The sequence below is a fragment of the Panthera leo genome, chromosome C2, assembly GCF_018350215.1.
Source record: "Panthera leo isolate Ple1 chromosome C2, P.leo_Ple1_pat1.1, whole genome shotgun sequence".
Lineage (NCBI taxonomy): Eukaryota > Metazoa > Chordata > Mammalia > Carnivora > Felidae > Panthera > Panthera leo.
The window spans coordinates 67,389,232-67,404,273 of NC_056687.1; the positions used below are offsets into that span (position 1 = coordinate 67,389,232).

The 15,042-nt window shown below is 40.5% G+C and overlaps 1 protein-coding gene across 4 annotated transcripts in view; it reads left to right on the forward strand.

The window, feature by feature from the left end:
• The window catches only part of CD86 (CD86 molecule), a 67,437-nt gene that overhangs the window by 14,714 nt on the left and 37,681 nt on the right, over positions 1-15,042 (forward strand). The window contains exon 1 of one of the 4 annotated variants that reach the window (XM_042955600.1): positions 9,364-9,722. The exons of 1 other annotated variant lie outside the window; for it this stretch is intronic. In XM_042955600.1, coding sequence (XP_042811534.1) covers positions 9,706-9,722 — 17 coding nt within the window. In that variant the 5' untranslated portion in view covers positions 9,364-9,705. Of the gene's footprint in view, positions 1-9,363; positions 9,723-15,042 lie in introns of those variants that run through there. 2 more of the 4 variants (XM_042955599.1, XM_042955597.1) reach the window with 2 other exon arrangements.

Consider the following 15,042-nt stretch of genomic DNA (forward strand, 5'->3'; position numbering starts at 1 on the left):
CACATATGAGTGAAAACATATGACCTCTATCTTTCTCTGCCTGACTTATTTCATTTAGCATAATACCCTCCAGTTCCATCCACGTTGTTGCAAATGGCAAATTTCATTCTTTCTCATTGCCAAGTAGTATTCCATTGTATCAAAAACAAATAATCCTGTGAAGAAAAGGGCAGAAGACATGAATAGACACTTTTCCAAAGCAGACATCCAGATGGCCAACAGACACATGAAAAGATACTCAATATCGCTCATCATCAGGGAAATACAAATCAAAACCATTGAGATACCACCTCACACCAGTCAGAGTGGCTAAAATTAACAACTCACACAACAATAGATACTGGCGAAGATGTGGAAAACAGGAACCCTCTTGCACTGTTGGTGGGAATGCAAACTGGTGCAGCCACTCTGGATAACAGTGTGGAGTTTCCTCAAAAAATTAAAAATAGAATTACCCTATGACCCAGCAATAGCACTAGTAGGAATTCATCCAAAGGATTTAGGAGTGCTGACTCATAGGAGCATATGTACCCCAATGTTTAGAGCAGTGCTGTTAACAATAGGCAAACTATGGACAGAGCCCAAATGTCCATCACTGATGAATAGATATGGAAAATTTCTTGTAAGTGGCAACATGTCTAAGTGGTGGTGGACCTTTAGAATCTTCCAGATAAAGGCATGTGAAGGGAGCTACAAAATTACACCTGGTGGTTCTGTACCACCAACTTGAAAATTGCAAATCCAGGTTGATAAATACGTATTTTCAGGGTTCCCAGAAGTCTTATGTTCGTTGCTTTTGGTTACAAAGATGCCACAGGGAAGTGAGCCTTTGTGTGTGCAATGCCCCCTCCTTCGACCCTATTGTGAAATGGAAGCTTTAAAAAATCCAGTGGTTTTGGTTTTTTGTTTTTTGTTTAACAAGCTTAGTCATATTGGCTGTGTTCTATATGCCCCAATATATTTTATTTTACTTTGTAGAGCACATTTTATTTATGTTCTTATATAAATATTTTGCATAAAAAGGTGCTTTCTCAGATTATGCTTCCCTAAAATTGAAATATGCTGCCATTTATTAAAATGTGTTAGTTTTGTTATGTATTATATTCCCTCCTCTGCACAAATAGGAAAAAGCATATGGACTTTACTCTTTAAGCAACTTTTATACTTAGAATATTACCTCATTTTATTTCTTCTAACTAAGGTTTAAAGGAAATGGCAAATGTCAGATGCTTTGTGAAAGAGATGACAGTTTCTCAGAATGCGTAAGGGCATATCTTTAAGCAAATGGGCCACTTTAAATTCAGAGATCACAATCTTGTGAATTTGGGTTTAATGTTCCCAGGTAACACTAAAGATCGAAATAATATGTTTGGAATCATATATTTACTTTGTTGAATTCTGAAAAGTGCCATCACTGATGTTGGTAGTTTATTGGCATCAATTTTTAAACTTGCTGCTGTATGTATTTCATTCATCTTGGAAAGATTTTACGTGGTTTTGTTATTTGTTAACTAACAGGCCATCTTTTGTATAAACCCTCAGAAGTCCTGAGATTCTCTAAGTCCTGAGATTCTCGTATTGTAAACATTACTAAATAGCTAGAATATAGAATTATTAAATTAGAAGTTAAGTATCACTTTCATCTACCCTTCTCTCAGAGTGAGTTCTCTGCTGTGCCATCTGTGACTGACAGTCATGCAGACACAGTGACCATTTAAAATATGAACCGAAGGAGAACCAATATTTCTTAGAGAAGTCTATTCCTGAGTCAGAGGGCCTGGGGAAATTTTTCTTAATTGTGACCTATACAACCTAGTTAATATCTACCACATGCTCTTCAGATGTTACTTAATCATTAGTAACTGAAGCTGTTTTTGTTGAAAATCACTTGTTGGCAGGCCCCTTGATATTACCAGTTTGGTGTCGGTCTCCTGCACTCACCTTCAGGCTCTTGCAGAGCAGGGACCCTCTGCTTTTCCTTGTATCCCAGGACCAGCCCAAGTCCTATACTTAGTTAGGGCTGGATAAGCATTTGTTGAATGAATGAAGGCAAATTAAAAAGTAGAAATTGCAAATGGTGCAATTACATCAGTGGATTTTAAAGTATTATTAGAAAGTGGGAAATAGGGGCGCCTGGGTGGCTCAGTCGGTTAAGCGTCCGACTTCGGCTCAGGTCATGATCTCGCGGTATGTGAGTTCAAGCCCCGCGTCGGGCTCTGTGCTGACTGCTCAGAGCCTGGAGCCTGTTTCAGATTCTGTGTCTCCCTCTCTCTCTGACCCTCCCCCGTTCGTGCTCTGTCTCTCTCTGTCTCAAAAATAAATAAACGTTAAAAAAAATTTAAAAAAAAAAAAAAAAAAAAAAAAGAAAGTGGGAAATAATGTTAAGATACAAAGATGGGTGGAAACAAAGGTAAAGAATAAAAATATGTGCTTTTCTGTGTCACTAGAGTCTATAGTATTACTAGTTTCCATGAGCATCCTGGAACCACTCCTGAAACTCTTCCCAGTCCCTTTTATGAAGTGTCTGTACACATAGCTGGTGGGAGGGGGGCTCCAGATGTGGTCTTGCTGCTATAATTCTGATCTCTAGTGTCCAAGGGGGCGAATGGTGAGTTCCTCAGTTCTCCAGGCTGTAGTCCTTCTCTGGCTTGGCCTTATTTCCTGATCTGTGGCCCCAGTTCCCCATTGCTCCTTAGGGCCTGTCCCCCAGTGTCCCCCAGGACACTTATTTCACAGGGGCAAACAATGCCCCTTATTTCACAGGGGCAAACAATGAAGTATCTCCACTCACCACACTGTAGATATCACACTTCCCAGAAACTCCCAATTCTGACTGTGCCACAGCACACCTCCACCCCACTCCGCCATGTCTCCACCAGACCACTGACCACTCTCAGACCCTGGGTTTGGGATGGCTGGCTCCGTACTAGCTGGGGTTGCTGTCCTTAGCCTGAGCTCTACACAGAGCCACATTCTTAATCTTCTCCACTTGCCCATACAGCTAAAGTAACAGATCATGTAAATGCCACAGTCATCCCAGGTACAACATTACTTGTTTTTCTAAAATGTGCACATCCTGATACTTAGCCTTTTGACAATTTTTCCTTACCCTACCTTTTACAACATGCAAATGTAATTTTCAACCCACATAAATTTTGTTGCCGAAGTTTAGGTATGTTTTATTAAGCCACCATTTGGTTTTGAGAGAAAATGCAGACAAGGATCTTAAGTAGGATCTTGTAAATAACTGTTAGTGTCCTTTACCTTTCTGACTTCTCCTTAGAGGACATCTAGGCAAAAGTGTGTCACTGAGTCCTAGTTTCTGTGTTCAGAAGTTGATCGAATATAAATTAAGAAACAATACACGTTCCCTCTTTCTTAACATGCATGAATGATGGGTGTGAATTTGCATCATGAGAAAGTGAATAAAATAAGATACCCCAGGGCAGCCAAGGAGACCAAACAAACCAACTCAGGACTAGAGAGGAGACTGCGCTAGAGGTTGTAAGAGTGAGGATCTCCCCCAACCTTGGTGACCCTCTTATAGGATGTAAATATGGAGGCTGTAAAAGTTTGGCTGAAAGAAAAAGACTCAACCTCCAATGCTTAACTATATAAAATTGCTTTTAAGTGTAGGTCAACATTGTATCTCCGCCTCAAAGAAAAAAAGAAGCTTACTACATTTCTAAGAATGTTCCTCCAGAAACATGGAACTGAAAGCTATTTTTTTATTGATCTGGCCCTTAGAAAACAATGGGACTTTTTAATGTACGCAAGGAACTGACATGAAAATTTATGATTCTGCACCAGAAAGATGCAAAAAATGTCAAAATAGAGGGCAGAAATACAAAACTAGAGATGTTTCGCAGCAATGTCTTATGTATGGCATTTAATTACAAGTGTGCAACATGGAGAAGAGAACCTCTGGACTGTGAAATTGATGCTAATTTTTTTACCCACGGGGTAGAAGCCCTCTAAAATGTCATGTTATTAACTTAGTTGCTTTACCAGGAATCAGTGCTTATGTAGTGTGTGTGTATGTGTGTGTGTATGTTTTTAATTAATAGACTTTATTTTCGTGACAGTTTTAAATTTATAGAAAAATTGAGCAGACCATACAGAGAATTCCCATACACCCTCTCCCCTGCACATAGTTTCCTCTGTTATTATGATCTTGCATTGGTGTGGTATATTTGTTAATGAACCAATATTGTTAATTAAAACTCACACTTTACATTAAAGTCCCCTCTTTAGGTTCTACAGTTCTGTGGGTTTTGACAAATTTATAACATATATACACCATTAATTACAGTATCATGCAGAAAGTTTCACTGCCCTAAAAATCCCTTGTGCTCCTCTATTCATCCCTCTTCACATCCTCTGGCAACCACTGATCTTTTTACTGTCTCAGTGATTTTGCGTTTTGCAGAATGTTATCTAGTTGGAAACATACAGTATGTAGCCTTTTGAGGTTGGCTTCTTTCATTAAGCAACATGCATTTAAAGTTTGTCCATGTCTTTTCATGGGTTGATAGCTCATTTCTATTTATTACTGAATAATATTCCATTGTATGGACATACCACAGTTTGTCTATCTATTCACTTATTGAAGGCCATCTCAGTTGCTTCTACTTTGGGGCAATTATGAATAAAGGTGGTATAAATATGCATGCACAGGTTTTTGTGTGGACATAAGTTTTAAACTCATTTGGGTAAATACCTAGGAGCATTATTGATGGTTCATCTGGTAGGCTTATGTTAAGTGCTGTAAGAACCTGCCACAATGAGTTCCAGAGTCCCTACATCATTTTCCATTCCCACCAGCAATGAATGAGAGTTGCCATTGTTCCACATCCCTGTCAGCATTTGGTATTGTCAGGAGTTTTGTTTTTTTGTTTTTTGGGGTTTTTTTAGCCATTCTAATAGGTATTTAGTAGTAGCTCATTATGGTTTTGATTAGCAATTCCCTAATGACATATGATACTGAGCATCTTTTAATATGTATATCTGTACCATCTGTATATCTTCTTTGGTATGGTGTATGATCAGATCTTTTGCCCATTTTTAGACTGAATTGTTTGTTTTCTTGAGTTTTAAGAGTTCTTTGTACATTTTGGATATCAGTCCTTTATCAGTTATGTGTTTTGCAAATATTTTCTTACAGTCTGTGGCTTCTCTTTTCATCCTCTCAGCAGTTAGTGTGTTTATGTTTTAAGGATGAAGGATTTTCGAAATACAATTTTATAACAGCAGTAAAATAAAAAATTCATAGCAAATGTTTTATGTTCTCTCTCAAGCAGTATCAGAGAACCCTGTTTATGGACCCAGAAGAGTTTCATTAAAAGGGAAAAGTCAGGTTCTGGGGACAGTGGTTGTGGCTTCCTGCACTCTGAGAGGTTGTGCAGCAGGGCTGGGAATAAGAACAGGACCACCCTGTGCTGCATCACTTCTAAATTAAAAATAACTTAGGAACTATGAATAGGGCATGAATTTCTGTCCATGAATCCAAGTATGTAAGAGATGGTCACTTCCCATGTTTCCTTTAATTCAACCTAATCTCACCTGTGAAACCTATTCTACCAGTTGGATAGGGGATTCCATCTTGATCATACAGGGATGCCCTTTCCTTCTTACAGCCCAGTCATAATTCAGGAAGCTTACCTAGTGCCTAGAAGGAGGAAGGGCCTCAAATCCCAAGACCATTTTGGTTGCTATTGGCAACCTCACTATCTAAACCACGGTGGTCTGTGAAGTCTGGCAGCTCTCCACCCCTATGTCACAGTGGGAAATGAGGTTATCTCCTGAGGCCCATGAACCAAGTGCACTGCTTCTGTAGGCACGAGCCATCACTCCCAAAGCTGTTATCCCCTTGGGAGCACTGAGAGAGAGTGCTTTGTTTGATCCCTCTGCTCACAGGACCCAAACAACTCTGCCCTTCCTTCCTCTTGCATCTCAAAAGCACTCTCTTTTCTCTTCCCTTTTAGGACATCTATATTATCTCTTCCATGAGCTTTCACAAAAGTCCAAAAGTGCCTTTGACTTTAAGTCACTTCTGCTTTCTCCCCTGCAAAAATCTATGTGTCAAGAAATCTCAGAAAACAAATGCTAATTAACATTTCGATAAGTAATGCCTCTATAATTATTTGTGGAAATTATTTGGTCCTATATTAGAACCACCACCACCTAGAATATTTTTAGAGTGCTTCTTGACTGGTGGCCACGGGAAGCCATTTATGTATAGCAAACAAATATATAGCTGGAATTGGAAAATTCAGCTAAGTGTTTGGATCTTTCCAAATGCCCACAAGTTTCTAGCTTTGCCCCTCCACCCTCAGAGTAAATCCTAACCGTGTGGTCCCAGGGGAATATCTCTTCCCCCAACCCAGCTACCATCTATAGCCACTCCCCTCCGGCTGCTTTTTCTTGTAGCCTTGGCCTCCTCAGACATGAGAACATCTGGGAGTGAGGCATGGAGGAAGCAGCCCCACACAGAAAGCAACTTTCTGAGGTTACTGGTAACTTCCTCTTCACTAAACACAAGGAACTGATTTTCTTCATTTTGCTTAACCTCATCTCAGCATTTGATACTGTTGACCACCATCACTGCTGAACCCCGTCCATGCTTGGCTCTGATGACTCTTGGGTAGGCCTCCTTATCAGCTTTTTGAGTGGCACAGGATTGGAGGGATGACTAGTACAATGAAAGACATAAAGAGGATTCAGAGTAATTCTGATTGGCTGAACACTGACATACAAATAAGATGGGGCCAAGAGGTGGTGATGTGACATGATATTTGAAAAAAAAAAAATCATGGTCAGCCACTCCAGTACAACTGTGTACAGGCTAATTTGATCTCTGACTCATTAGTGAAAGTGATCTTGTCACTATCCATTTCATTCTGTAAGCCCTTTCTGCAAAGAGGTATGTTGACACATTCAGGGAGACAGGTGCCAGTGAGAGAACCACCAAGCTGGTTAGGGTTCTAGAGACCACATTATATGAGGAACAGTTGAGGACACTGATAATATGTAGCTGAGAGAAAAGACTACTGAGGAAACTTATGATATATCTGTTTTCAATTATTTGGAGGGTTCCATGTGAAGGGGTAAAAATACATATCCCGGCAGTTTTAGAAAACAGGACAGGGACACTTAGGGGACTGGGGAGTGAGTGGTGGGAGATTTGGGATTATTATAAAGAAGACCTTTCTCTCATAACTGTCATATCAGGTAGTAAGTTTTCCAACATAAGTAAGAAAGCAAAGACTGGACATCCATCTATTACAGATAACACCGAGGGGAGTCCTTGCTTCAGTGAGAGACTAAAATGACTTTTGAGGTCCCTGAAACAACCTTGCAATGCTAATTAGTTCATAGAATTAGAGAATTCCGTGACCCCGAATTGTCCTTTATTTCTGCTGCCTGCCTCACTACTTATCTTCCATTACTTCTGTTACAGTGCATTGGATACTACTCTAATCAGGACCTGAAATAAGGAGATGAGAGAAGGGATACGGAAAAGAGAAAACAATAAAACTTTTTTTTAAAATAACCTACCGTATGCCAGGATCTGTGTGAGGCACCATATACGTGTCTTCCTATTTAATCCTCACAACAAGCTTATGAGACATTTAATATTACCTCTGTGAGGAAACTAAGGCTCAGAAATTAAGTGACTTCCTCAAGAACACACAGGTATTAACTAGTGGGGCCAGAGTTTGAACAACAGGTTTGAACAAACACAGAGTTTGAACTCACCCTTTATTTCTGGTAAATAATACTGCTCTTTAAAATTTTTAGTATTTATATAAAGATTCCTTTTAAAATAAGTCAAGAATAAAATGAGTGCATAAAAAATAATACAGATTTTTACATGGATATGAAGTGGTACTAGTAGCTAGAATGACTGAAGTTTGGGAAATACTATTCTAAATATTTTGATAGCAAGACTTTCCAGTTTAGCCTATCTGATATTTTGACTGCTGAGTATAAGGAAAAGAAGGAAACTTGAAAACGGAGTGGTATGTAAATTAATTCTCCTGTGCTCTGATACATGGGTAATTTCATGTGTTACAATAAGGAAACTAAATGGACCCTTTCAAATAAAAAAATATATATATGATTGTAAAATCCAGAGGAAAACCCCAGGTGGTGCCTATCCGAGTAAAGGATGAAGTTTCCAAGGTATGCACAGAGAATCGCTGAGAGGAAGTGAAGACCCTATGAGTCAGGGCCCAGGACCCACATAAGAGCCCTCTGGGTTTGAGAGACCCTGGATGGAAGGTGAGGAGTTTACAGACCTGTTTTGGGAAGAATGATCATCACCTTTCCAGTGATTAAGGATCAACTTTGCGCAAAGGTCAAAGTCAGAACTGTAAAGTCTGGCAGGAAAACAGAAAAGTAATAACGAAGACTAAATAGCTGCATATCATGCTCTGTGCCAGGTGATGTACATGCAAGATCCCATTTGTTTTTCAGAACAATGCATCAAGGATGCTGGTCACATTTCCTGGATGAGAAGACTAAAATGGGGAGATGTAACTTAGACATCTGGACATCTTAGACATCTCCTGGACAATAACTTGTCCAGGGCCCGGTGGTCAAGCCAGGGTTTGACCTTGGACTACCAGTTCCAAACCTGTGCTATGCTACTTCCCCTGCACCACATGTGCTTGCTTGGGTGCTCTTCTCAACCCAGACAACAAACAGCTCTCCCTTTGCTACTTTTAATTTCTCTAGTCCTGCAGGGCCCAGCTAGCCACCAAGAGATCAGAGGAGGCAGGTTCACAGGTAGCTGTTTCTCTCCCGAATGCAAATGCTGCAGGCTCAGAGGCGCATAAACGTCTGCCCCCACCCCCCCTACTGAGCAGAGGGCTTTTCAGGGCCTGATTGGATCAGGAAAAGAAGCCATACATTTGGATCAGGATTATATGTGTGAAGCCTGTCCCTCTCGAAGCACTAGGTTTGGAAAAATCCACTTGGCATTCACACACCTATCACTCTTCTGCTGGTGACTTGTCCCCAGACTCGAGTACCACCTACTTCCAGGAATAGGGGCCAAATTTTCTACATTAGGATAATTAGGATTAGATGAGGATAATTTAAAAACAAGCTGTGTATGTTAATTGGCTCCTAGCAGGATCCATGGAGATATACTCAAATGAATGGTTTGTAGGGGGGTGGGGTGAGAAAAAAATACCCAGTCTCTGGGCTCTGTGGTTGCAGACTGCCTCCTGCAGCCCTGCCAAGCCGGAAACAGTACCTGGTACATGGCTGCTGCATAAAACACTTGTTAAACTGAGCTGAACCTTCACCTATGGGACTCAAAGGCTACACTCCTGGATCTCTGTTAGTCTTTGTCATGTTTGTGGCTGGGCTGCCTTTGGGGAGTTTCCTCAGGGCTTTACATTCACTCACTCTCCGCCAGTGCATTTGTAGTCATTTTCATCGGTGGAAATGCCCACCTGCCATCAGAAGTTATCTGGAACCAGCCCCTGTCTGTGGTGCTATTTCTTTCTTGTCAGTTCCCCTTTCTGCATTTGAGTTCTAGTCTCAGCCCTGACATTATTTCTTTCTCTACAAAGAGTGTTAGGAAGTTATGGGGAGCTCACAAAGGCTCCTCATCGTTTATTCTTAACACCTTGTTTCTGTGTTCCTCGGGAATGTCACTGAGCTTATACATCTGGTCTCTAGGAGCTGCAGTGGATGGGCATTTGTGACAGGTATGTTCTTATGAAGCTTGTATGCTTTGGGAGCTTGGTGTCTGATAAAGCTACATCTGGGGCAGATGTTCAGAGGTTGGGCTGATGGCTGGCAAGGGAGTGGGTAAGAAGGGTTGTGGAATACGTGCATAAAACTTTTGACCATCAGGCTTGATTCTGAGACTGGCTACATTGGAGGTAGGACATTATAGAAATGTGTCTCTTCCATCCAGATCCTTTGTCTGCTTTGGTGAGCTAAGAGACAGGACAGGCAGGAAACAGAAGGCACCACTTACCAAACAACCAACAGCTGCCCTTGGCCTCAGGGTGCTGGGGGCTCCAACGAGCTCCACTGCAGGAGAAAGTATCCAAGGATGCTGGCCCTGCCTGAGCCCCTTGTGCCAGTGAGAAGTTCAAAGAACTGGGGCAAAACCCACAGCTTCTGCAGTGGTCTCTGCTTTCTTATTTGGCCTTTCTCTTCCCGTCTCTTTGTCTCCATTTCTTCTTCCCATCTAAATGCCCCTCACAATATTGGCTCCTCTTGGCACCAGAGACCAATAGCTCATTTGAAAAGAAAGTCTTAGGTCCAAAAAGAGCCCATGCAGTGGTTTCTCGTGTTCTGTATACCATGAACATATTTGCATTTGCAAATAGGCTTAAAATAGTGCCTCCACTAATAGTTATTTAAGGAGAGACAGGTGAAAATAATTTTTGGCCAAGGGAACTTCCCACTCCTCTCAAATTGTAATAACTAGGGAGATGATCTATTCCTCTGACATGCAACCTCAATCTTGGGACTAAGGCTGTGGACTTAAATGAGTCTAATTATGTGCACAAGCTCACAGTTCTATATTATTTCATCTGTTTGCTGTTGCAGGTATCATTGATACTATTTACATGAGCTATCCTGTGTATAATGGAAGCTTTTATAAATCTCTGTTCATTAGCATGTTCTAAATGTATCTGAGTGATTAACTGTGTCCTGGGTTTTAACAGAGAGCATAAAAGTCATGGTCCTTGTACTCTTGAAGCTTTTAGCTTAGTGGGAAAATAGTATTAACAGTCACACTAAAAGGACTGTATAGCAACACTGCTTTGAAGAGAAGGAAATGGCTTTTTGTGATTGTACCCACTGTTTAATGACTGTCTTTGAGCTTGATACTTTGGTTGCTCTAATAGCCCTGGATATCAGATATCTCTTCCTGGTGGTAATGAGAATTGGATTTTATGGAGTTGAGGCTAAGGTGGGAGAAGAAAGAGCATAAAAGGTAAAAAAGTGAGCTAAGCCAGATTCTTCAGGAGAAAATCAAGGTTCAAATACCATGTTTCAAAAAGGTGAGAAATAAGTTTGGGGGGTCCCTCTCCCAGGAGACTGAAGCTGTGAAGAAATAGAGTAAGAACCTAACATGTCTGAAACAAGCAAGGAGTAGGAAGGTTCCTGAGTGGTTATCCAGTGTCCAGGCAAGGGTTGACAATTCACCTTTCATGGTCAGGCAAATAAGAGTGGTTTAGGGGGGCAGTACAGAAGGATAGGGCCATAGGCTAGGTGCACAATCCTTTATTGAACCTTTATCCTCATCTCTAACCTAATATAGAGACTAGTTTCTAAACCATACATCAGAGTATACTCAGGCTGAGGTTGGGAAATACACACCATTTTGAATATATGTAGAAGAAAAATATGTCTTCGGCACTTTCCATCTCCCCATCAGGGTAGGAAACTTCCCATTCACTATTCTCCCTCTTTTAGGAGTATGATTTCTTTCTGAGTTCCATTTCCTATTTAGCTGCATTAACTTGAACTTAACTCTTAATGGCTAAAAACAGAAAACATTTCTCCCTTCTAGCTAGCATTTGCATTTTAATAGGGGCTTTCAAAAATGCCTAAACCCAAGGAATGAGTAATTTGGGAATTCCAAGCACCAGGGTAGGGCTGGTACACAGAATGGGGAGAGGGGACGTCCCTCAAATTGTGCCCTTGATACATTGGCTTTCTCTCTTTGACCATGGTTCTGGTTCTGAGACAACAGGAAGGGGCCCTCTTAAGGGGCCATGATTGGCATAAATGCCTTTTAGTGAGTTCTGGGTTCTTATTTGTGGTAGGCAGAGCCCTTGACCAGATGTGCACAGACTCACCTGTAAAACTTTGCATGATGCTTACCCACAGGCACCTTTTGGCAAAAAAGGAAAAAATGGTTTCCAAAACCATTAATAATTTGGAAAAGAGATGCTCCTTGACTCAAAAATATCTGATTTTTGGGCATATGTCTTGTACACAAACTTGCTATAAGGAGATTGGAAAGCTAACCATGCTATGTACGTTCCTTCTTCCGGGAGTGAGGGGAATGGACTCTTAATTTTAATACTTTAGTTACCTACAATATCAGGGAGTGAATAAAAGCAGCCTTCTCCCCCATATGAATCTACATAGATATTTTTTCTTTGTACCTATTCATCTTTGATGCTGTTCCCCTCATATCTGTGTGGAAACATTGTGCTCCCAAATGGGTATGGGAAAGGACACCTAATCAAATTAAGGCAGTGTTAGGTATGAAAAATCTCCACAAATGGGAGTCCAGGAGGATTTGCTCCAAGAAGAGATTGGAGACCAAGTCAGACATATGATCCAGCGTGAGCTAGAAAGAGACATGTTTGGCATGGGAGCTTAGCAAAGCTCAAGATGGGTGACACATCTATAGCCCATCATCTATGCCCACCAGACACCAGGAAGTGTTCACGTTTTCATCAAGGTGTCGCTCATGCTCTTCTCTTTCTCGTCCGTATGCTGGTTCAGCCTCTTCATCTGAGGTCTTTGAGAGTTAATATTGGCTTTCTTGATACCAGCCCTCACCCCTTCCTCAGACCACTGACAGGCTCATTTTCTTTAAACTTTCATTACATAATTTTTCTGCTTCCAGACCATCAGTCCCAAACTCTCAATTTTCTATCACATCAAATATAAACTCATCTGACATACCAGACTGCATTAAGCTATCCTACTCTACTTAAAGAAATGAACTTCCCATTATTTGTGCAAGTGAAAAGTAAAAAAACTCTGTAGCATCCACTGTATTAGTCTATTAAATAAGAGTGATTCCTGACACTCAGTTGAATGAACGAATAAATAAACCAATCAATTAATACCTTATTCTCATCTCCCATACTTAATCCATCACCACATCCTGTCAATTATAATCCTAAATATCACTTGAACCTATCCACTGCTACTTCTGCTACTACCACCCTAGACCAAACAACCATCTTCTTCATTTAAATGACTGCAATAGTCAACGGATTGGTCTTCTGGCATCTTCTGACTTCCCTACTATCCACTTTCTACACAGTAGCCAAAGTCATCTTTTCAAACTACAAACCTGATTATGTCACTCTTCCACTTTAATTTCTTCAGTGATTCACACTGCACTCAGAATAAACACCAAAATCCTTTGCTGACCCTTAAGATAAGCATGGTCTGGCCTCCACTGACCTCTCCAGGTTTGTCTCCCACCCCTCTAGTCATTTAAGCCACATCAACCTTCCCTCATGTCCTTCTTGCCGTGGTGCCTTTGCACCTGCTGTTCCTTTTGCCTAGAATCCTTCCAAGCTACCCCCTTCACCTATCTGGCACTTTTCAATCTGTTATGTTTACCTAAAAAACTGCCCCTAAACTCAGCAGCTTAAAACAATGAATATTTTACTCTGTCTTACAATGTTGTGGGCCAGAAATTTGGGCAGGGTTTTGAGTGATTTTTCTGTTCCTCATGGCATCAACTGAAGTCACTTGGTGGTTGGTACTAAGTTAGTGAATGGGCTAGTATAGAACTTCCCTGTCCAATTCAGTAGGCACTAGCCACATGTGGCTACTGATCACTTGAAATGTAGTTCATCTAAGTTCTGTAAGTGTAAAACACCTACAAGATTTTGTACAGAAAAAAGAATGTAAAATATCCATTAATAATTTTATATTGATTATATGTTGAGATTATAATATTTTAGATATACTGAATTAAAGAAAACATATCATTAAAATTAATTTTTACCTATATCTTTTTAATTTTTTAATATGGCTATTGGAAATTTTCAAATTACGTATGTGGTTGCATTAAATTTCTAGTGGATGGTGCTAATCTAGAGCAAGGGTCACCATTTTTTTCTACAAAAGGCCAGATAGAAAATATTTTCAGCTTTGCAGGCCTGACAGTCCACTACTCATCTCTACCACTGTAATGAAAAAACATCCATAGACAATAATTAAACAAATGGGTATAGCTGCATTCCAACAAAACTTTATTTATAAAAATAGATGGTGGCCAGATTAGGTCTGCAGGCTATGTTTGCTAACCTCTGATCTAGAGCTTCCAAGAGTTTTTTAAGTTTATTTATTTATCTTGAGAGGGAGAGAGAAAGCATGAGCAGGGGAAGGGCAGAGAGAGTGAGAGAGAGAATCCCAAGCAGGTTCCACACTGTCAGAAAAGAGCCCAATGTGGGACTCAATCTCATGAACTGTGAGATCATGACCTGAGTCAAAATCAAGAGTTGGACACTTAACTGACTGAGCCACCCAGGCACCCCTAGAGAATCCAAGATTTTATTCATATGTCTTGTGGCTTGGCAGAGATGGCTGGAAGGCAGGATTCGGCTGGGACTGTTGACCCAAACATCAATGCATGGACTCTTTGGCATGGTGGTCTTAGGGTAGTAGGACATCTTCCATGATGGAGTCTTCCAAGAAAAACAGAAGCTTCAAGGCTTTTTATGAAACATCCTTTCTGCTGTATTCTATTAGAGAAGTCTCTAAGGCCAGCCCAGATTTAAAGAGAGATTAGACTTCACCTCTTCATGGGAGGAGTAACAAGGAATATGTGTCCATCTTTAATCTATCACATCATTCTTCAAATCTCAGTTAAGACTAGTCCTATTATAGGCATTCAAATTACCGTGAAACTCTATGTGGCACTTGTCATTGTTAACAATTTTACATCTATCTGTGTGATTCTTTTGCTCCTCCACTAAACTATAACCAACCATGTGAAGAGGTTCCTGGTTTTGTTCATTATTATATTCTAAGCAGCTAGCACAATGCCTGGTTTAATAAATATTTGTTGAATGAATGAATGATATTAGGGCACAGCTTTGCAGCCATTAACTGTACTAATAATATTGATCCCACATTTCTCCATATTGCTCTCAAGCATATCACAAGACACCCTGTCAGAGGCCCTGTTAAAATTCAGACACATTCCATTCCCAGAAATCTTAGGAATTTGTAGTTCAGAAACTTTATAAAAAAGGAAATAAGCCTACCCTATTCCCCCCAGTAGCTTAAAGGTGATAATAGCTG